Below are 22,735 nucleotides of genomic sequence, written 5' to 3' on the forward strand. Positions count from 1 at the left end.
CTTAATTATGAGATATTCTCGCCGCTGTCTTCATTACGAGATATTTGCCTCGTTGCTGTCTTCATTACGAGATATTTGCCTCGCTGGTGTCTTTACCATGTGATATTCGTTTGATGCCGAGTAAGGAAACCCAAGATTCACTTCCAGGATTGTAAAGCTGCTATAAAAGACTTGATTTTCCCCTTAGCAGCCTTGACGCTTTTGATAAAACACTCAGAGCTCTTACACGTGCGAGACCGACGGACTGAGAGACTGTGTGTTTTGTTGATAGCGGTGTTTCTCTCAAACACTATTCCACAAAGATCGAGTGTCTGTGAGAGTTGGGTTTTGTGTTCTCGTGATTGAAGGTTCACGAACTGCTGAAGACTGAAGGTCATCCGAGCCAGGAGGTTGCTCGAAGGGTGGAATTGAGACGGAGCTCAAATTCAGGGGGAGTCCCTGACTAGGTGATCACTGGTGGTAATAGTCTCTAGGTTTTTATTGATTTGTTGATTGTAATCAGATATAAACCTTGTGTGTACTATATATTGACTACAAGATAGTGAAATCATTTCCACTGGCAGCGTGCCCCCAGATGTAGGTGTTGTTCACCGAACTGGGTAACCATATCGTGTGTATTTCTTTTACTGCACTGTTTGTTGTTTATCCATAATCTGTGTTCAAGCAAGTTGTCGGACACATTGTCAACGCATTGTGTACGACATCTTGTCTTTGCGACTAATCAGAATTTCACAATGTATTTATAACACACTCCTCCCTTTTTGCACATGCCTCACTAAGTTATCGCATTAAAAAAAAAAACCTTTATATGAAAATCGACATCCATGAAACCTAAAGCAAGGGAAATTCTTTTTAGTATAATGTGTGTTTCTCCCACTCATTGCAACATGTTCATTTATTTCATCATATATCTATGAATTTTTGCATGATTACGATAGTGCGTGCTGATCTTATCAATTTCTCGAAAGCATCTTAGGAAGTGTCTTTCTGGATAGAGAATTATACACAACTAAGAGTAAATAAGTGATTTATTCCACATTTCTATCTTTAAAAAAAAAAAAAAAAAAAAAAAAAAAAAAAAAAAGAAGAAGAGAGATTAACGAGTGTTTACTTACAAACATGTAACAAATTTATCACTTAGTCACATGTTTGTAATTAAGTACTCTTAGATTAGATGTGTCTTTGTCAAAAAAAAAAAATTGTGGAATAACCCACTTATTATTTACTTTTATTGGTGTCTAAATAATTTTGTTAGATTGTCACAAGAATGAGTTTGTGTACACCAATTTCTCTTCTTCTTTTTTTTTTATGAAGTTCGCGAGTAACAAATGATTTTGGAGAAACATGTTTCATTCTGACAATTTGCGATTGAAAGATCGCACAGTACACATCCACAACTTTCACGTGCATGCTTTGTAAACCGCAATGATATGTATATACAAAACCTATTTGTGTTTCACTTTGTGAGGATCACATAAATATATAGTTTTACGTGAGAATTTGAATTTGATTTTGATGGTTCGCCCCGAATTCACATTTAATGGATTTCAATGCAAAGTAGCAAACAGAACTTGAACAAGGAAAGATTGAAGATACGAAAACCAAATTGAAAGCTCGAAGTAAATGGAGAGTCGGCATAAGCACTATAAATTTGGGGCTTCAAAAGATACGAAAAGAAAACTTGAAGCTCACAAGTTATAATTTTAACGAATGGTGATAATCAGAAGCCATAAGATTAGTTTAGAGCTTCGAATGTCCTCCAATGGAAGATCATTGTCGGCTTTTGACACCCTATTGCGAGAGAGAGAGAGAGAGAGAGAGAGAGAGAGAGAGAGAGAGAGAGAGAGAGAGAGAGAGAGATTGAAGAAACCGAAATAAATAGAATCTTTGTATATTGAATCTCGCAGGTTATTGTTTAGACCTTAAGAGTTAATTACAACGGGCTATGACCATCATCAGTTTCCTAGCGTACGATTAATCACGAACTCTATTACCAACATATAGGTGAAAGTACCCCTCTAGAGAATATGAATGGAAGGGGTTTGGTAACTATGCTGTAAGCGTAAGGTAATTTAGCAAAAAAAAAGAGAGAGAGAGAGAGAGTTGATAGCGCATTTAAGTGAGTTCACACGACATATCATGAAATGTTTGACCTGACAACCTCGTCGATAAGAAACATATATGATAAATCAAGTGACCAATTTCGTAAACTTTGCTACAAAGAGCCCACTAGTTTGTGACGTTAATGGATCAAATCTCACCGTCTTCTCTATCTTTCCGCTTCGACACGGCCAGCTTTCAGCCGATTCTATCTCTAATAACTCTGAAAGGTCAAAGGGAAAGAATTGTTCCAAGTCAGTAATTATAACTGTTCTGTTGTGAAGGTAATTGTTCTTTATTTTTTTTTAACCCAACTTCAGCAGTTTAAAGTATCAGAAAACATATTTTTGGTGTCACTTTTATGCAGATAAAATAGAATGAAGGTACTAGTGTGTAAAAAAAAAAAAAATGCAAGGACTGTATTATTGGCTTCGACAAAGAAAGGGGGCGCTGCTTACTTGCTGAAGAGTTCTCGTTCAGGAATTGTTCCACAACATCTTCATTCTGAGCAACTGTCAAACTAATTTAGAGAAGCGGTGATTAGAGAAACCTGGTAAATATATGCGCAGTTCAATAAGGAGATGGTAAAAGTCAACAAGAAATTACCTGCAAGTGCTATAGACAAGAAAACCATGTACTCTCAGCAACCGGAACCCATTGGATAGTAGCTTTAACTGCAAACAGATGACAAATAAGATGTCTGGTCAAACTGATTGGGACAAGCACATGAAAACTATGATTGATCAACATTCATTTTTCTCATGTGGAAAGGCAAAAGAGGCATTGCTCGATTGTCGTCATCAGTTCTTTATGGAGAAAAAATCAACCAAGCAGGAAAAAGTTTTGCGATACATGTACATAGTGATGACCTGAAGTGCAAAAAGGCTATCGATTCTCTCGGCATCCAAAACACGGCGCTCAAGAGTTTTCCAACCCCAATTTTCAAATTTTTGGACGTGTTTAATTGATCCATCGTGAGTGCACTCTGCGTCCACTAGCACCTGAATCAAATGCAACAAATGGTAAACCTTTTACGCAAAATGGAGGCACTTCGATTCATGGAATAAAAGATTCCAAAAGGGAAAAAAGAAATGGCCCGAGATTTACTTTGTCGTAGCCACACTTCAACATCTCATCATCTCGAACAGCAAGGTGTAGTTCTTCTTTTCTCAACCCAACCACACCGGCGTGTTTTCCATAAAAGATCAACTCCGGTTGTTGAATCCCTGGATTCAAAGGTGGATTTTCTCTTGCTCGAGCTGCCCGTTTCCTTTCCTTCCACGTCTTTTTCGATGTCCACTCCTTGAATTTCTCGGCATTTTCACCTAACGAAGAGTCACCTACACAGTTGTAGAATCAATAATAATAAAGAATGAATGCCATTTAACGCCCTAGTAGAATCGAAAGCTTAAAAGTTTTCTGTGAATTTACATGAATGAGAATCAACACTATGCCTGGTGGGAGCTAGAGAAAACGATGTTCCATCTGCAACAAAAAGCCTGCAGCGATGACCCAGATCGTACTTCTGAACCACAGTCCTACAAGCTGCTAGACGATGTGTTGACACATCCACACCAGTCACTGAACCCGATTCACCGAGAAGGTCTAACATCATACAAAGTTTGGCACCTGAAGAATATAGAAGTTACATCATAGAAATCTCGTAATTAGAAAACAATATAGTTACAGACAGGGAAGAACACAGCAACGTGTTCAGAAGCAAAAGTAAAATATATATATATATATATATATATATATATATATATATATTAATATGTGAACAATTTTCCATAACTATGATTATATCACCATTGCAATGCAATTCATCAAAACAATTTGAACATTTTAAACAAACAGTATCAAGTAACGTAAGCCCAATTGACATCTCTCTTGCTTTTTTCTTTTTCATTTTCTATTTCATGTACTTTGTCACCACTGGAGTTCTTGAACCAGCCAGGGACATAACTTAAATATTCTTTAATGATAAGAAAGAAGCACATTAACGAACAAATTCTGAGCCACAAAATCACAAAAAATATACAAAAGAAATACCAGGCGCGGAACAGAGATCAAGAACATGATCTCCAGGTGAAATTTCCAGTGCTGAAACAGCCGCTCCAGAAGCTGCATCAATTCCATAAATCTAAGTCATACAAACAGTCAAACGCTACACACAACCAATACACACATATATGCAGATATAAATTAGAATACTGACCTTTCCTTCCCTGTAAGCCTTTGAATTAGCAATGTGAATATTGTTGGGAAGAGAATAAAAACCGCTCAGCCAATCGAGCTTCTCAAGCTCGCATCCAAGCTCGGATTTAATCGCCTCAATCTCCGATTCGAATCCAGGCTTCAGCCTTTTTTGGGGTTTCAGAAGGAAAAAAAAGGACTGAATTAGCCAAAAGGAAATGTAAACTTGGACATTTTGGGAGTAAAGTGAATTAACGAACGTTATTACCTTATGAAACGGGGAATTGAATCGGTTGATGAATAAAGTGAAGCGTCGAGACCATTGGCTTCTAGAAACTTAACAAACGCTTCTGGTAATGGAAGGTTCGAAGATTCAAGTTCCATGGAATTAAGCGAACAACTGAGAAGAAAGACTCTGAAGTCTGAACCTGGAGATAAACAGCTTTCAAAAAAAAAAAAAAAAAAAACACGACAGGTCGTTTTATTCTGCTCTAGAACGTTAAGCGACTAATCGAGAAAAATTTGCATAATTAAATTGTCCTCAGCTCGCATTTGAAATTATAAAGTAGCTTTTTTTTCAATAAAGAAAATAGCCAATTTTAAAGATGTAACGACTAATTCCAACTTTGCAATAGAATTTTTTTAATTCTTTATTTTATCGTTTTTTTAGCAGCTATACGAGTTAGGATTAAATTTTGGCATTTAAAATGAAACTGGAGCGAAAATATATTTCTTCTGGCCAATTATAGAGAACGGAAGGATTCCTTCCGGCGGTTGTGATGAAATGGAAGAAAAATTTACATTGATTCAGCGGAAGCGTTGGAAGCGAGCGAAAATGAAGAATTATGTTGCTTCTCTTAACATGCGGTAGTGTTTATTTTATTATTTTTTTTATTAAATTCTGGATTGTTGGATTTGTGACTGTTGCAAATCCAATGGCTCAAATTCATCATTTTTTTTACGTTGCACTGTATAATTCAAAATTGAAGGTTTACATAAAATGACATCCACATATCTAACATCATCAAACATATCTATCAAGTGTTCGACAAAATGCGTCTTCCAACCAGGATTGAGAATTAGGAATTGTCAGAAAAATAGTCCCAGACGAGATTCTGACGAGCATCCACTTGGTTTCACTCAACATTGTGTTGCCAATGTCTTCTACTTCGTCACCAAATTCATCATCGTCAAATTTTCGACCACCGCTCACGTGTTATATTAAAAAATATTATTGGATAATTATTAAACTGTTATCAACTATTATAGCAAATATTAATTGTTGATTGATATGTATCATCGCCAAATTCTCTTATTTTATTACATTTTCTCCTTTCGTTGGTAATTTATACTATTCAATAAATATATATATATATATATATATATATATATATATATATAATTAGGACTAACAAGTATTAACAACTTTAACTTTCGAAATTGGGGTTTAAAGTTTTGAATGAGTTAATTTTTTATTAACTGATTTATTTGTTTTTGTATAGGAGTGATTTTATTGCGCGTGAGGATTGAACTCATGACATGTACTTTGGAGGTGATGTAGAATTACCAACTAGGCCATGCTATGAATCACAAATTTGGAAATTAGATAAGCAGTTTGTTTTAATTAATTTTTTTTAATCGTGGTGAATTCGTCAAATTTACCCTTTGTTAAAGGACTATTTTATCTTACCAAATATTAACTCTTTTTCAAGTTAGCTACCTTTTGGATATACTTTAGGTTCAATAAGTAAATACTAAATACCACTTGGTGACTATGACGCGTTATTGACACAAAGTTCCATAGTTAGGATTTTATCGTGGAATATATACGATTAGTAGTGTGTTATCCACTGCACTTTCGTGTCTATGCGGTATCATATCATGAATGTACATGACTGACGTTTGGGATTGGTTTCAAAATTATAAAAGGCCGTTTCACAAGAATCCACAGATTTATTTTTTATTATAATATCCATACGCTTTGTATTTTATATTTTATGTTAATAATATATAATTGATAATATTTACTGTTTTAAACAACGTGTCACATAATAGGAATAGGATGACAAACATGAAAAAAAAAACACGAGAGATGATTGAAGATCAATATATATTCTTGATGCAAGCACTAAAGAGCATCAAACGACCACCAAACAGAAACCCTCACGTTTAAAATAAAAAATAAAAATAAAAAAAATAAAAAAAACTCGCGGAATTTCATGACAGTTAGACACGTGATGTGGTATTGGTGACACACACATATTGGTGGATGTGTGAGTAGATATCATAAATATAACCTCATAAAAAGATTCATCAAAAACTATTACCTACCCACCTATTGAGACTATAAAAGGCTGCCCAAAACTTCTCGCCTCAAGTTTCATCTTTGCTGGTTTTCAAAACAAATTGAAGCAATTTAGTCAAATGCCTAAAAGCTTTCACTATATAAGTACCAACGCTTTTGTTCTTCATGGCAAGGTCTTTATTCCCTCAACCATATTACTCCATACTCTATTCGCAATTAGGATAACAATACTATAATTTAATAATGGGGGTTTCTTGGTTTTATCTCTCTCTTTGTATCGTTTCACTTTTTCTTCTCCTGGTATACAGTTCGGAAGCGGAAATCATGACCGTTGATATTCATGCCTCAAATGATCTCATTTATAAGTCTGGGTATGGCTTTATAGATGTTAGGTAGGTGATCTCTCTTATATTTCTTTTTATTTATTTATTATTGTTTTATTTCTCTATACTTTTTTTTTTAATAATATTTCTCTATACCTTAAAATATATTTATATGAAAAGTATTCATTTATTACAGAACGGTTGAGGAGTTCAAAAATGGTCATGTGAAATCAAAGAAGATAATTAATATTCCATACATGTTCGATACCCCGGAAGGTATTAATACTTTTAAACTCATATATACATAGATATTTTTTAAATGTATTACTTCATGCATGGTATTAAATTAACTTTATTTTTTTTTGGTCTTCGTGTTAAGGTAGAGTGAAAAACCCTCAATTTTTAACAGAGGTCTCGGCTGTATGCAACAAAGAGGACAAATTTGTAGTGGTAATATTGATTTTTGAATTATGTAGTAATTTGTTATTAATTATAATGTATACTCACTAATTATTTATGCAGGGTTGCAAAAGTGGGGTCAGGTCTTTGGCTGCAACAGCAGATCTGCAAAATATTGTAAGAGAATTCGAACTTATGTTTTTAATAAATCTCAAGATCTTGACATTTCTGGAAAAAAAAAAAAAAAAAAGATATTGACATCTGTACTACATTAATTCATACCAAGGTTAATTTAGAATAAATACGTTATGAATTTAAAACAGATCATGTTGGTTTAAACTTTTTTTTATTTTTTATATTTTATTTTTTATAAACCTGTTAGTTTAAAAAAAAAAATAACAATTCAATTTTACATCATGTATCATATTGTCAATTGCACATTTAAGCACACGATATAATCTTCAATCGTCAATATTACGTTTCTTAAATATTGAACATTCACTCTCTCGCATAGGTCTCATGCGCATGTAGGAAGTCTTGGCACCCAAACTAAGCATTTGGAGGTTGATAGTTTAAAAGTTGAAGTATGTATTTTAAATTAGATTATTTAAATCGATCGATTTAGATATTTGGAAAGTAATTAAGCTTAAACGGATAAATTCAAGTAAATTAGTGTTTGATCATTTAAGTGGCTAAATTTGTATTGTAGTTGCGATTGTAATTTAACTGTCGAAAAACATTTTTCCCAAACATCACACATATTAAATGCGTAGCTTTTTGACGTTATGTATATATATATACATATATATATATATATATATATATATATATATTTTATCTAACGCAATGTATGAAATGGCAGGGCTTCAAGCATGTGAGCAATATGGGAGGAGGCTATATAGCTTGGGTTAAGGATGGACTTCCAACTAAGAAACCAGAAGAATAGATCTTAGTTTTATAACATGATTTAATGAAATAAAATGTTAAAAACAATTATTAATAAGGTGCATTTTTTTCACAATGGAGGTGGAAGTGGAAGACTCTCCATGTAAATGTAATCGATTAATTGTTCTTTTTTTTTTGTTGTAAAAAACTAAAATAAATTATTTACATGCTTAATATATAAATTATTTGAGCCTTCTAAAAGGCCCGACCTCCTTTTTAACCCACTAAGAAGCTCGAGCTCAGCCCAATTGGATACGAAGCCTAACATCAGATCAAGTCCGAAAATCAAACACACTTGACTTTTAAGGCCGAGGCTGGACATAAAGAAAGCTAAAGCGTGCATTATTAACACAAATTTGAAAAAATGTTTTTCTTAAGAAAATGATATATTATATATGCTACTAAGTTGCACAAATTTGCTATAGGTCGAAGAGTAGATATATTATCTTGCCATTTTCGGTAACTAATTAAGTGAACAACTACACTTAGTAGCCAACTATACTATTGGGCTACTAAGATGAGATAAGTTCAAAACTAGTTTTGAACTTAAGCCGCTTCTAGCTGAGCCAAAAATGAGTTTTGGACAAAAAAAATATTTAAAACACCAAAGAGTAGAAGATAAGTTAACATATCTATGATTAAATATATTTACATGCAAAAAAAAGTTATTATATAATATTGAAGGGTTATGACTGGATTAAGATTGCTCTAGTGCCTAATCTTCTCTTAAGCCATTCGGAAGCGTGGATCTAGGCCCGACCCGGTCTTTTTATCTGAGGGGTCGGGCTAGGTTCAAGGAATGATACCTAAGGCCGAGTCCTTAACCAAACTTTTGGATGGGTTGATTTAATTATATCACGCCGGTAAACCATGATAAAAAAAAATGAAAAAAACTTTAGAAATTTTATGATATTGTTTTGCTAATTTTAAGAACTCTAATAATAATGACGGATAGATGACCAAGTGAGGGGCTTTATTGTCTACTTGTGTTCCATTGTTTCCCTACCAACCCTGCATTGTTGGTCTCTCTATTCATTACACACCAATATTGACTTGATGTGTCTCATAAACTAGGATAGAGCCCCAACTAGCTCATTTAAGGCCAACAAGATTTGCACCAAAATTAGTCCCATTGCATGTTAATCAACCATAGCTTTGCTTCTCAATAGCTGACTAAAAAGAGAAGCTAGAATTATAAATGGCTATGAGAATAAGTGTTTACAATATTCCAAAAAAATATGTTTTATGTGATTATAATTTATTAGACTAGCAAACAATAAATATTTAAAATGTAAAAAAAAAACCATATAAGAATCATAAGTTAACATGTCAAATGCAGGTATACCTTTAACAACAAGACAATAAAACAGCTTGTGAATGCAAAAAAAAAAAAAAAAAAAAAAAAAAAGCCTTCCAAAAAACATTATTGTACCCTTTTGTCTCCTTATGGGTTAGTGATGATATGGTTCAGTGATTATATGCATGAAAATGACGTACATACTAGGTGATTATGGACGGTGACATTATATATATATATATATTTATCATTTCACTATTTTTGTTTGGTTCTTTCTTTTTTATATATGAAAACAAGTTTGGGTACTCTAGAAAACTAACCAAATTAAAACGTTGAAATTTCAATTTAACGACCGTTTCATAAGTTTTAGTCAATTACCCATTTGTTGGTGTGACAAAATATTTAGTATGTAAAAAACCGGATTTTAATCTTACCTAAAAAAACGCTCATTTTAATTTATTAATTTTCAAAAATAAAAAAATCTCAAAAAATATGTAACTGACCCCTTAAAACCATTTTTAATTTTTGAAAAAATATTATATTGAAGAAGTAAAACCGATGAACACAAAAAAAATAGCAAAAAGCCTAAAAACTTGTAGTCGAAGATGAACACGGCTGCATATAAACAATAATGAACTATTATTAATAGGAATATACAGTGATTCACTACATAAAATTTAAAATTCAAAAGTTGGAAAACATGGAACACAATATTAATTAACGTTAATTAACAAAAATTTACAGACGATTCCGGCGTGCTACTCCTCTTCTCCTCGATAGATGCATTCCGACGAAGACTTCTGCCGTCCTTAGAGCCTAGATCTGCCCACGCGACGTAGACGAAGAGCTATGCCGCCGTCGGAGCCCATATCTTACAGAATTCCACATAAGTAAATAGTATTTTTCATCCGGAACAATGAGTATATTCTTGAAGCTCTTGTCTCCACGACTCCATAGGACTTGAAATCACTCAATTTTGAGTTCGTATGAGGAAAATATGGATTTTTGAAGTTTTGAAGAAAAAAAACGAAAACTGAGAGAGAGAGAGAGAGAGAGAAAGATTGATATGATGAGAATGAAAGAGAAACAAAAAGTGGAACATGGTTAAACAAAAGGAAAGAGAGAGATGGGAGAGAAAGTATAAGAGATCATATCAATTAGTGATTTAAATTGGACTATTTTTTTCAAAAAATAAAATCTAATTAATTAAATAAATAAGAGTGATAAGGGGGATAAAAAATATGACATGCCAGCCGTTGATTATTTGTTTATCACTTGATAAATCATGGCTAGATTGCAATTTTCACGTATAAAGTGGTCTGATTGCGGTCAGTGTGGCAAAATAGCCAAAATAAAACTATGAAATTTGTTTTTAGCCTATGTTTCACGCCAACAAGTTTATGTGGCAATAATGAAGGTCTGATTTGCCCTTATTTATTAACAAATTCGTCATTTTCTCTCTCATACTTTTTTTACATAAAAATTTCAAAAAACCATATCTATCTCATATGAACTCGAAATTGAGTGATTCCAAATCATACGGATTCGTGACGCCGAGATCTTCAAAAATAGATCAATTGTGTTTGATGAAAAATCATGTTTAATACCATAGATGTAGAAAAAATCACGTTACTACCTTAAATATGGAAATAATTGAAAATTTTTGAAATTATAAAAAAATGGAAACGTTATGATGCATTAAAATTTTTTCATTAAACACAATGGGTCTATTTTTGAAGATCTTGACGCCATGAATTTGTAGGATCTGAAATCACTCAATTTCGAGTTCGTATGAGAAAGATACAAATTTATGAAGTTTTGATGCAAAAAAAATTATTTGAAAAAAAACTATGAGAGAGAAAATGACGAATTTGTTAATAAATAAGGGTAAATCAGACCTTAATTATTGTCACATAATCCATTTGGCTATATCCCTAAAAATTGTCAAACTTAAGCTAAATATAAAATCACATATTTAAATTAGCTTAGTTAGTTACAAATCTTAAAAAAAAAAATTGAACTCCAAAAATACCTCTAATGAAATAATATTTTTATTTTCTATTTTATATATAAATTAAAAAATTTCTTTATAAACATTAAAGATTTTTTTTATATAGAGAAGTTTTGATTTTTTTTATTTATTAAAACAATAAATAAATATTTTGAGGAATTTAAATTAGTTTTTGTAAAAATAAATAAAAAATAGTGGTATTTGCAATATAATATATTTTTAAGGGAGATATATAATTTATATTAAACTAAAAAGATATATTTGATATTTTTAAAAATTGAGGGTATAAATCGCGCATTTTGATTAAACATAATTGATTGATATTTTCCCTTTATTTATTTATTTCACAGTGTTGTCGTTTTGTTCGTCGTTTATTCATTCATGCTTTTATCGTGATCGAATCAAAGTGTTCCTTAAGAACCCAGGAAGAATCACATTTCTCCACTAAGTGACAAGGGTATAACCGTCATTTCGCGTTTTTCGTGGATTTTGACCAGTTCCATTGTTACCATCAAGGATCCACATGCAAGTCTCAGAGATGTTTTTTTTTACTATTTCCAAACTTCCCAAAATAAAAAAAAGAAAAAGAAAAAGCAGAAGAAAATTCCCTGTAAGTTAATAATAATGAATGCTACAGGGAATATGACTCGGAGAATTAGTTAATGGGACCTACTCTTTCTTCGACCCATGCATGTTTCTAATTCTATACATCAAGCTAGCTAGGCACACCAAAACCCCAACATTTATATACAAACCTATTAATATTTAATGCCCGTGTTTTTGTGATTTCCTCAAGCCTTCAAATCAAAACCATTTGATAGAAAGAAAAAAAAAAGGTAAGACAAAAGAGCAGTTCAGCTCTGAAAACGTTCTGGTTGATTTGAGCCGTGCAGAAATGGCAGAGCATGTTCGAAGTCTCGACAAAACGCCAACATGGGCTGTGGCTTCTGTGATCACTGTGATGGTCGCTTTTGGGTTCGCTGTACAAATCTCTCTCAAACGTTTTGGAAAGGTTACAATCTCTCTCTCTTTCTCTCTCTCATCTTCTTTTGCATTTGTTTTGATGTGGTTTTTTTTTTTTTTTTTTTTTCCTTTGTTTGATACAGTGGTTGGACAGGACTAAGAGGAAGTCTCTTTTTGCCGCTCTGCAGAAGATCAAAGAAGGCAATAAAATATTTCTAGAATTTATATGTTTAATTAAAATGGGATCCTTTATATATATATATATATATATATATATATATATATATATATATATATATATATATATATCTTGCGTTGTAATCAATGATGTTGAACTTGAAGCAGAGCTGGTGCTATTTGGGGTTTTGTCACTTTTGATGGGTCATTGGATCGTCGTTGTGGCCAAGATTTGTGTCAAGTCATCGGTGTTGGACAGCCGGTTTTTACCGTGTGCGATTGAAGATAGTGAGCTGATTTCAGCTGAAAATGTTCATGTTTCGATGTCCGAGGTCTTGAACAAGACTACTCGCGCTATCAAGAAGGATCTCAAAGCTCAACATCATTGCCCTGAGGTCTATATTAAGTATTAACATGCTTATTTCTCGCTCGTCATAATTAAGAAATATATTATTCTTAGTTGTTGCTGTTTTCGTAATAAATTGAGGCACACAAAAGGGTGATTTCAACCATATAGTGCTTGTTTAGTAATCATAATTTGATGATCAATAATCAAATGATGAAACTTTTTATGTGAATCATATGGTTTTCTGTCCAGAATCACGAATCGTTTGCTTCGCATGAAAGTCTCGAACAACTTCACCGGCTCATATTCGTCCTCGGAACCACGCATGTTTTGTACAGCTTCGCGTCCATCGTCTTGGCAATGCTAAAGGTTTATTTCTCAATCTCAATTTTCTCGTACGAAAACAATACTTGATTGAGACAATTTCTTTTTTACAATTGAATTTCGATGATGCAGATATATAGTTGGAGAATTTGGGAAAATGAAGCCAAAGCTATGGCGAATCAGAGCTTACAAGGTACATAATTTATAAGTATTTTTTTTTTTTTTTTTATCTTCATTCTTACACTTCTCATGTTCTTATCAATTGTATAAAATATGTGTAAATGTAATTTCTTTAATGAAGATACACCAGAAGCTTTGCAAAACTCTCCGAGGCTTAATAGAATGTCAACGTTTGTTGATCACCAAACTTCGCACCCATGGAGTCACCACCGACTTCTTGTTTGGCTGGTATTTTTTTTATCCTCACAAAAATAGCTTGAACTCTGATAAACCATATACAATATATGGAGTGACTACTAGTACTTGATCTCGCTCGCAGCTTTGTTTCAGCCGTCAGTTTTGGAGTTCCATAAATCGATCGGACTACATGGCTCTGCGATTGGACTTCCTCACCGTATGTTTCTTCTACACCAACAATAACCATTCATTCATCTGTTTTTTTTTTTAATTTTAATTTCCCTTGTTATTACAGACTCATGAACTTCCTTTGTCGTACGATTTCCACAAGTACATGCTTCGGAGCATGGAAGAGGAATTCCGAGACATCGTGGGCATTAGGTACCTCATTTTTTTAAATCATATCAAATACCTTTTCACACTTTGATTTGTTGAAAAATCTTATTTGCAGTATTCCTCTCTGGGTATACACAATATGTTGCATCTTCCTAGATTTCCATGGTAATTGTTCCCTTTGACCATTTCAATAGTCAACGGATATTCGGTATCACTAAGTGACATTGTTTGTGTGTTCAATCCAGGGAGCAATATCTACTTTTGGCTTTCTTTCTTTCCAGCTATTGTGAGTCGATGATGACGCGCCTTTTCTCCAAAATTTAATTTAGTTTTTATTTCTTTGATTCACGAATTTCATATCGATGTGTTGGTCTTTCTTTGCGACAGTTGATTCTCCTCATCGGCACCAAACTTCATCACGTGGTGGTGAAATTGGCTGTGGAAATCACAGGAAACAATTTGTCCAGGGAAACTCGACAGCACAAGCGACGCGACAATCTCTTTTGGTTCAGGAAACCGAAGCTTCTTTTGCACATAATACAACTAATATCCTATCAAGTAAGTAGACTTTAATACAGGCCTCGCAAAACACCGCCCATAATAGAACTTCTCCTCATATCAAGATTACAATTTTTTTTTTCTTTTCTTTCTGTAGAACGCATTTGAGATGGCGACTTTCCTTTGGTCCTTGGTAAGAGTCTCGATTTCCTTGCTGACATTCATTTGTTGAGACACTGACTGTTATTGTTTCTTGTTTCTAGTGGGAAGTTCAAGGACCTTCTTGTTTCATGAACGACCGCAGATTAGTCGTGATTCGCTTGTCGTTCGGGTATAAATAAACCACAAATTCGATTTCTTTTACGCACAGACAGACGATCTAGCCATTCATTCTCAAAATCGCGCGGTTCGTATTTCAGGGTGATTTCTCAGTTTTGGTGCAGCTTCATCACATTCCCACTCTATGTTATTGTCACTCAGGTCTCCAAGACTCGTTAACTTCATGAACATACAGATTAAGTGATCCGTGATCATATCACTCTCTTGTTGATATTTTTTTCGTTGTTGATCATGTCATAGATGAGTTCAAGGTTCAAGAAAACCGTGATAGCAGAGAATGTGAGAAAATCTCTGTCGGGGTGGCAAAGGAGAGTAAAGGCGAGACATGCCACGACGCACAACGCGCCATTTTTGAGCTCTGCGACGATCACGCCGTCCGATTCCATCGCGAGTGAAATGCAGAGCATGAACGACCTTGCCGCGGCTAGCAACGAAGGAACGAGCTCAAGTGCTGTCGGAGTTTCTTCACAAGAAGTCGAGGCTCAAGCCAGCTTCGAAATAGTGTCGCCCGGCTCTGTAGCCGTGCCATGTGACGCCGAGACGACGCAGTTTGCGCTCTTTGAGAATCCTAGTTACGCTAGTAACGATAACGAGATACGTCGCCGGACTGTCATTAATATCGATCATGTATCGCCGTCGCCTTAAAGTTATTCATTTTCTTGGTTGGTAAAGAAAGTTACGTGGTGGTTATATGCTATTATTGATTAGGATGATGTATGGTATAACCGTATAAGGACTTTTTATGGAGGATAGAATAGAGAAATTTAATACAACGTGATACCCCAAACCATACTGAAGATTATAAAAGCATCTAAATCTGTTACGATATTTGTTTGTTATTTTATTCAAAGCTTGATTTGTTTTATGTGTCGGTTTTAGGTCTCAATCCTAGATCATTAAACGGGAACAAGTTTATAGCTCAAACTCGGGTCGATAAAATTGTTTAAGCATCGTCAATTTACCCATATAAATATCTAGAGCGAAAAAGGAAAAAAAATATAAGGTTTATAGATGGATGGTTTAAAGAGTCTTTTTTTTGCATACAAAAATTTAGGACATGCGAATGGTTTGGTGCTTATATTTTATTTATATGAAACTGCATAAGCATATAGTTCTATGAAGTCTCTTAGAAAATAAAATAAAACAGACACTTAAATTGAATCTTTTTTCCAATCTACAATTCACCCAAAAAAAAAAGACATTTAAAATTATTTTACATATATATATATATATATATATATATATATATATATATATATTTGTCTTTTACCATCAAAACACACTCATACTTATGCTCAATTTGTTGCAGTGTGTTAGAAAAATTACGAAAATAGCGTATTTAAGGTGCAACATTTTTAAAATAGCGAGTATTTATATTTATTTAAAAATGAGATTTTTGTACATGGTAAATAATTATAATTTTTCTTATAAATAAAATTGTAAACAATAAATAAAATTAAATACAACCCAAAACAGTTAACAAACTATAAAAAAGTTATAAATATAAAGAAAGATCAAGAAAAAAAATAATTGTTACAATTTTTTGAAAACATTATTCTCACAATAAAATTATTAAGCATAATACACTTGTAATTAAGTATAAAAAACGACATCCATAAGCAATCTCGTTTGGTTATTTTCTTTATCAAAAGTTGTGAGAAAGAGAATGAAAAGAAAGGAGAGGAAGATTAGTCTTTTTCTCTTATTGAAAACTTGAAAAATCTATAATTGTTATGCACGTCTTAGGATCTTTGAGTGGTAGAAGACAAAGCTCACACATGACATTTACATGAAGTTTATTGACTAAATTACTAAATAAATTGTTTATTGAGAATCTGCATGAAGCACTCTCATTTTTCGTCGAAAACCTATAGCGTTTTTTCTATATAAATTACAAACATGGCGAGGGAAAAGTTACAGACAAATGAAAAGAAAAACTGATGGACAAATTATTTGTTGACGTAACTGATGGAGCGGGATTCGCTTCACCTATCAATTCTATTTATAAATTTATTGGTGGAGAGAAATAACGGGAATCGAATCTCGTCAATAGATTTGAATGTAATCATCCGCAAGAAAAAAATGAATAAGTAAAAATAATGCGTTAAGCTTTATTGATAAACACGTAACAATACAATAATTGAGTATTGAATAATGAGAGAGTGTGGGAGAATAATGTAAATAAAATAGACTGGTTGGCTATTAAGAGTCGAAAATTCTGCGGTTTATGGGAATGGAGGCTGTATTTGTAGCCGTTCTCTCGTTTCATGTCCTCTGTGGTCTTCGGTACCACGTCTCCACGATCTGCCTTCCTCGACAAATCTTGCTACACAAGATGTTAAATTGATCTTCCCGTGTGAAGATAAAACGACGTCTCTTTTGAATTTGTTACCTTTTCCACGTGGCTCCAATTCGCACGAGTATGACTCATTCCATGATTTGACCATTGAACTCGTCACATTTGACGAAATCGCGTTGGCATCTTCCTGAGAATTCCATGTCCCAGGTGAGGCATTCGTCACCTCGCCCTTGAGAGTTTCCGTGGTGGTTTGCAAGAAACCATCATTGGCATGCAATAATTAAAATGTTATCTCTATAAATTTTGAGCCCATTAGTCAACGATTTCAAGGTTGACCCAAACTTTTTGGGCTTACGTGCGTGACTAAGTCCAAATAGAACCAAGTTTCACACCTACAGTAACTATGAAAATTACACAAAGGTGCCAATTCTTAAATTTGAGAAATGTTGAATTAATATAAATTTTTATGGTTTTTTATTTATTTTTTTTTATCTTTAACATTCTCATGGCCTTGTTGATATTCCCTTAACATAAAACTATCGACGAACTTCAACCAACAAGTTTCTTTAAAATAAACATGAGAATAAGACATCCATTCTATTAAAATAATTGTCACCAATGGATACACAATTTAAAAAAAAAAAAAAAATTACCAGGATATCCATAATATTTCTTTTTCTTCCACTAGTTTCCCAAAAAGGCAAAGGCTCAAATACGTGGCAGCTGATAATTGGTAAATATTCCAGTACCAGAAGCTTCGTTTGCACCTGATATTTTCTCATCCGTATTAAAATCTGAAGAAGACTCTCTGTGCAAGAAAACTGAACTCACTCTGTCTCTCACGGCGATCTCTCTACGATTCATATAATCAACCATGGTTCTCGAGGTAAAGTCTCTTCCTTTGGTAACCCTAGCTTCTACTATATGTTAGTATTTACCTGTCTGCGGTTTAGAAGCTTCAATTTTAGTATCTCTTAATGTGAGGGCGAAAGTTAGGGTTTTCGGTTTGAATTGATTTGGTTCTTATTCAGGCGACGATGATCTGTATCGACAATTCGGAGTGGATGAGAAACGGCGACTATTCGCCTTCGAGGTTTCAAGCCCAGTCAGACGCTGTTAATCTCATCTGCGGAGCTAAGACCCAGGTTCGAAATATTACCTCGTATTGTTTGTTTGGTTGTTGGAAAATAGTTTGATAAGAACGGAAAAATCTTTGATCGTTCTACTTAAAGAGTTGTAAGGTTTGTTCCAAACGTCGCCCCAACTCCCTTGGTTGGGAATATGAAATTGGAGTTCGTTTGGCTTTGCAAAATTAGATATTCAAATGGGTCCGTGAATACTGAGATGAAAGGGAACAAACCGTCGTGAAAGTATTTAATGATTGTTGATATTTGAATAACATGAATTTGGATTGCAGTCTAATCCTGAGAATACGGTGGGAGTTCTCACTATGGCTGGTAAAGGGGTCCGAGTTTTGGTTACGCCGACCAGTGATCTGGGCAAGATATTGGCGTGCATGCATGGTTAGTTTTCTTACTTGATTCAGCATTGTTTAGGTTTTTGATGCCATACTTTATTCATATTCTCTACCATTCTATTTCTGATATGTATTGGCTAGTGTAGATATACAAGTATGAAATTTGAACTCACCGAAAAAACCAGTAAGTAGTATGATTTTAAAATTATACCTGATTTACTGGTCCAGGTGTTTTTTTACATGTGATCTTTTGATGGAACTCCTGATGAATTCATAAATACTGATTATTTGGTAGTATCTTTCTCCCTCGTAAATCCAGAGAGTTACATATCTATATATATTTCTGCTGTTTTTTTACACTCTCGTGGGGATTGTTGTTTGTATTTACGTGTAGACATGCATGTGTATAAGAGTTGTTCCTGTCCATCTGCCTTGGAAATTATGCATCGTTTTCAATCAGTTTCATATCTTTTAATTATTTTTATGTTCTTTGTAAAATAGGTTTGGAAATAGGGGGTGAGATGAATCTAGCTGCCGGTATCCAGATAGCTCAGTTGGCGCTTAAGCATCGGCAGAACAAGAAGCAGCAACAGAGAATTATTGTTTTTGTCGGAAGGTAAATACTTCCTAGTCTGAATGCTATTGGCGAGCCTCATTTAGCTTGTATTTTTATTGCCTTTTCCAAAGCTCTATCTCTCTCTCTAATTTATTTCACTTTCTATTTTTTCTTAATATTAACCCGAGTAAATCATGCATTACTCGTATGATAATCACATTCTGATACTGATTTCCATTAGATATACTCCCACTGATTTCCCATTGTTTGTGTGATATTCACATTCTGATACTGATTTTCCTAAAATCTACAGTCCCATAAAACACGAGAAAAAAATGTTGGAGATGATTGGAAAGAAGTTGAAGAAGAACAATGTGGCAGTTGATATCGTAAATTTTGGGGAAGAAGATGAAGGGAAGAATGAGAAGCTTGAGGCACTTCTCAATGCCGTCAACAACAATGATACCAGTCATATGGTTCAAGTTCCATCTGGTCCGAATGCGCTTTCAGATGTACTAATAAGGTTGGTGGTTCAAATTTCCTTCTAGCATCTTTTAACTTCTGCTGTGAATATGGGGTGAAAATGGGCACTTATTTGCTTAAAAAAGTCCACGGATAGGTTCTACCATTCCACCGCTCTATGGCTCGTAATGCCATGTACTGCATTAAAAATATAGTCTCCTTTGCCCTAGGCTTGAACTGCATTTTTAAACCCAAAATTTTAAGGTTTTTTTTTTTTTTTTTTTTTTTAATTGAAATAAAAATTGATCACTTATGCGCGGTTCAGCTCACCGATCTTCACTGGCGGGGACGGGGAAGGCGCGAGTGGTTATGCGGCTGCAACAGCAGCTGCGGCAGCGGGCGGCGTTTCTGGTTTTGATTTTGGTGTGGACCCGAACCTGGATCCTGAGCTGGCGCTTGCCCTCAGAGTGTCGATGGAAGAAGAGAGGGCGAGGCAGGAAGCGGCTGCTAAAAAGGCCGCAGAAGAGGCGGGTGAGGAGGCCAAAGGAGGGGACCAACCCTCGAGCTCCCAGAACGCTACCATCATCACTGAACGTGCCACCATTGCAATTTCTGGAGCTGACAATAAGACAACTGATTTAATGGTACGTATGTGTTACCTACATTTCTTCTTAGAAAAATGAAGAAAATATGGTTATGGTTTACGGGGAAAAAACATAAGAATTTGTTCCTTTGGAGGTTAAAAGCACTGTGTTGGCCACTTTTTGAGGATATCTGGGGGTATTGCCCTTCGGCTTGCTGTTTTAGTTTCCGATTTCGTTTCTTTTTTCTTTGGCTTATCTCATTCAACATTGGTCTACAGCCTTGTAGACTTGTTTCCAAAGTGGTTTCTTCTTTTTGAATAGTTTCTAATTTATTCTTACAAAAATAAAGGGTACTGGAGGCTAAAAAACAACGAATTGAAAACTTTTATTCATTTTTTATGTGATCAGTCATCTCCGTATTTGATTGTTTGATGATACTGATTTAATATGTTTATAGGACGACGATAATGCTCTTCTGCAGCAGGCCCTCGCAATGTCTATGGACGAACCCGCTTCAAGCCAAGATGTGCGAGACACAGATATGTCCGATGCAGCTTCAGAAGATCCCGATTTGGCCCTAGGTAACTCCTTTATGTTGACTTGTGCTCTTGTTTTCCTTGCTTTTATTCGTTCGGAGCAAGAAAAAATAGTTTGACCGTAACAATGAGTGATGGCTGAACCACTGCTGGAATCTGAGGATGTGTTAGAATACTCATAGCATTGATGGTTGTGAGTTTTAAGCTTTTCCAGGCACTTTTTTCTCCAATGAGCCAAAGACAATGGAGAATATTTAACAAAGTTCTTACTTTTGCTTAGTTTAAGCGATAGATTAGGCTAGTAGTAGATCATGAATACTTTGAGTAAACACTGGGATTTGTGCTGCAAATAATTTGAATAATATGAGTAGACTGGCCTAGTAGTAAAGCTTTGATGCCAAAATATCCAATCAATCATAGTATCGATAAATGCTGATTTGGTTGCTGATATATGATTGCAGCTCTACAGTTATCAGTTCAGGAGGGTGCAAAGGATTCCTCCGACCAGGCAGATATGAGTAAACTGCTCGCTGACCAGTCTTTTGTGTCATCAATCCTGGCTTCGGTATTTTTCTCACAAATCGGTTCTCACCTTTTTTTGTTTTTTCCGGGTAAACTCAACTGGTTAAATTCTTAATGCAGCTTCCAGGGGTTGATCCAAACGATCCGTCAGTGAAAGATTTGCTCGCTTCCATGCAAGGCCAGTCAGAGGTGAGCTCATTTAACATGAATTCTCCGAAGATTAAAATAGACTCTGTATGATGTTTGTAGTTTAACCAAGTGCATTTGCATTATCAGGGTGACCAGAAGAAAGATGAGTCGAAAGAAGACGATAAATGATGAATGTTCTCTGGAGTTGTTTTTCCGTGGAAGGTTTTCCACATCTGAGCTCAATTACCTCCTGTTTTTATTTAATTCACTCTTGAACTAGATCGTTAAATGGAAGCTCATTTTTTCGTTCCACATTATTATGTCCATGCAGGTCTAAAAAGACCCCTCATTGCAGCACCAGTAAAATCAAAATTGTTTCCATTTTTGGTGCCTCCTCTTACTGTTGAGAGATTATCATTTGTCTTGATGGGGTTTGAAATAAGCAGAGACCATTATTTATGAGGTTGTTCGCGGTACATTTGCCAAGGGCCTCTGCTTTGTTTCATTGAAATGCATTATTTGACGATTATTATGTATTGGTGGTGATTCTAATGACCAAAATGTACGATCGTGGACTAGTTTTCTCGATTTCTAAATCAATTTTTGGAGGCCAGCCTTCACTGCTCACTTCTAAATTAACCAAGCAAACTCCAGAAATTGCAAGATCCAAAATTTTTGTGATTACTGGTAATTTTATTTTGTCCGTTTAACAAATATGTTAAAGAAAATTAGCGGCAAGTTCTAGGAAGTTAAATGCTCATAATTTTATTTGTTTATACTTTATACTTGCATGGACTTTTATTTACATCCGGGTAGAAGAACGGTAGACGGTAGATATTTTAAGGAATAAAAAAAATGTAACGATATTTGGAAAATTAAGTTAAAGGGAAGAGTGGAATGTCATGTTGGATAATGGCAGCGGGATGGCTCGGAAATGCACTCTGCCAGCTCGAACTAAGGAGGAGCTCTTTCCGATCGAGTTAAAGGAGTACATCACCATAAACAATGCCCCGATATAAGCTCACGATGAGCCACTTGAGATGAGCTTGTCTCAGGATGACGATGAAGTTCTCGAGGAAGGCCAAGAAGACCAAAAGAAATTGAAAATAAATTCTCGTTTTTCTTTTCTTTTTTTTTTCTTTTTTTTTTTTTTTTTTTAATTCTCGTTTTTCTTTAATTTCATAGAGACATACACAAAAGAAATCGAGGATATTGAATAGCAATTTGCAACTATGACTTTAAAACAAAGAAGGA

General features: G+C 34.4%; 4 protein-coding genes across 6 annotated transcripts; 3 read left to right on the forward strand and 1 right to left on the reverse strand.

Annotated features, from left to right (window-relative positions):
- Positions 1-1,860: 1,860 nt before the first annotated feature.
- Positions 1,861-4,732, reverse strand: LOC149399712 (S-adenosyl-L-methionine-dependent methyltransferases superfamily protein). Of its 2 annotated transcripts, none has more exons than XM_089610237.1 (9): positions 4,565-4,732; positions 4,319-4,463; positions 4,153-4,243; positions 3,532-3,729; positions 3,208-3,425; positions 2,970-3,101; positions 2,707-2,774; positions 2,559-2,620; positions 1,861-2,323 (listed from the first exon to the last, which is right to left on the reverse strand). In XM_089610237.1, the coding sequence occupies exons 1-9, from the start codon at positions 4,678-4,680 to the stop codon at positions 2,190-2,192; spliced, it is 1,164 nt and encodes a 387-aa protein (XP_089466363.1). In that variant the 5' UTR covers positions 4,681-4,732; the 3' UTR covers positions 1,861-2,189. The 2 variants fall into 2 exon arrangements, with proteins under 2 accessions (XP_089466363.1, XP_089466362.1); XM_089610236.1 differs by having other exon boundaries at positions 3,208-3,440.
- A 1,903-nt stretch (positions 4,733-6,635) lies between these two features.
- On the forward strand, positions 6,636-8,471 carry LOC149399713 (rhodanese-like domain-containing protein 17). 2 transcript variants are annotated; one of them, XM_089612479.1, is made up of 6 exons: positions 6,636-6,774; positions 6,910-6,993; positions 7,121-7,200; positions 7,304-7,374; positions 7,447-7,500; positions 8,186-8,470. In XM_089612479.1, the coding sequence occupies exons 1-6, from the start codon at positions 6,767-6,769 to the stop codon at positions 8,267-8,269; spliced, it is 381 nt and encodes a 126-aa protein (XP_089468605.1). In that variant the 5' UTR covers positions 6,636-6,766; the 3' UTR covers positions 8,270-8,470. The 2 variants fall into 2 exon arrangements, with proteins under 2 accessions (XP_089468605.1, XP_089468604.1); XM_089612478.1 differs by having other exon boundaries at positions 6,665-6,993; positions 8,186-8,471.
- A 3,885-nt stretch (positions 8,472-12,356) lies between these two features.
- On the forward strand, positions 12,357-15,739 carry LOC149399714 (MLO-like protein 4). The gene is made up of 15 exons (XM_089612133.1): positions 12,357-12,588; positions 12,683-12,740; positions 12,885-13,111; positions 13,315-13,431; positions 13,519-13,579; positions 13,688-13,794; positions 13,886-13,960; positions 14,039-14,124; positions 14,195-14,244; positions 14,325-14,365; positions 14,467-14,637; positions 14,735-14,770; positions 14,841-14,908; positions 14,997-15,057; positions 15,157-15,739. Exons 1-15 carry the CDS (start codon positions 12,472-12,474, stop codon positions 15,559-15,561), a joined length of 1,680 nt encoding a protein of 559 aa, XP_089468259.1. The 5' UTR covers positions 12,357-12,471; the 3' UTR covers positions 15,562-15,739.
- Positions 15,740-17,987: 2,248 nt separating this feature from the next.
- Positions 17,988-22,059, forward strand: LOC149399715 (26S proteasome non-ATPase regulatory subunit 4 homolog). The gene is made up of 11 exons (XM_089612577.1): positions 17,988-18,101; positions 18,247-18,360; positions 18,633-18,738; positions 19,194-19,308; positions 19,562-19,771; positions 20,036-20,354; positions 20,752-20,875; positions 21,292-21,395; positions 21,473-21,541; positions 21,629-21,703; positions 21,813-22,059. Exons 1-10 carry the CDS (start codon positions 18,090-18,092, stop codon positions 21,668-21,670), a joined length of 1,215 nt encoding a protein of 404 aa, XP_089468703.1. The 5' UTR covers positions 17,988-18,089; the 3' UTR covers positions 21,671-21,703; positions 21,813-22,059.
- Positions 22,060-22,735: the final 676 nt, after the last annotated feature.

Source organism: Urtica dioica, chromosome 4 (genome assembly GCF_054948205.1).
Source record: "Urtica dioica subsp. dioica isolate 48M chromosome 4, U.dioica_male_clone48M_v1_H2, whole genome shotgun sequence".
In the NCBI taxonomy this organism is placed as follows: domain Eukaryota; kingdom Viridiplantae; phylum Streptophyta; class Magnoliopsida; order Rosales; family Urticaceae; genus Urtica; species Urtica dioica.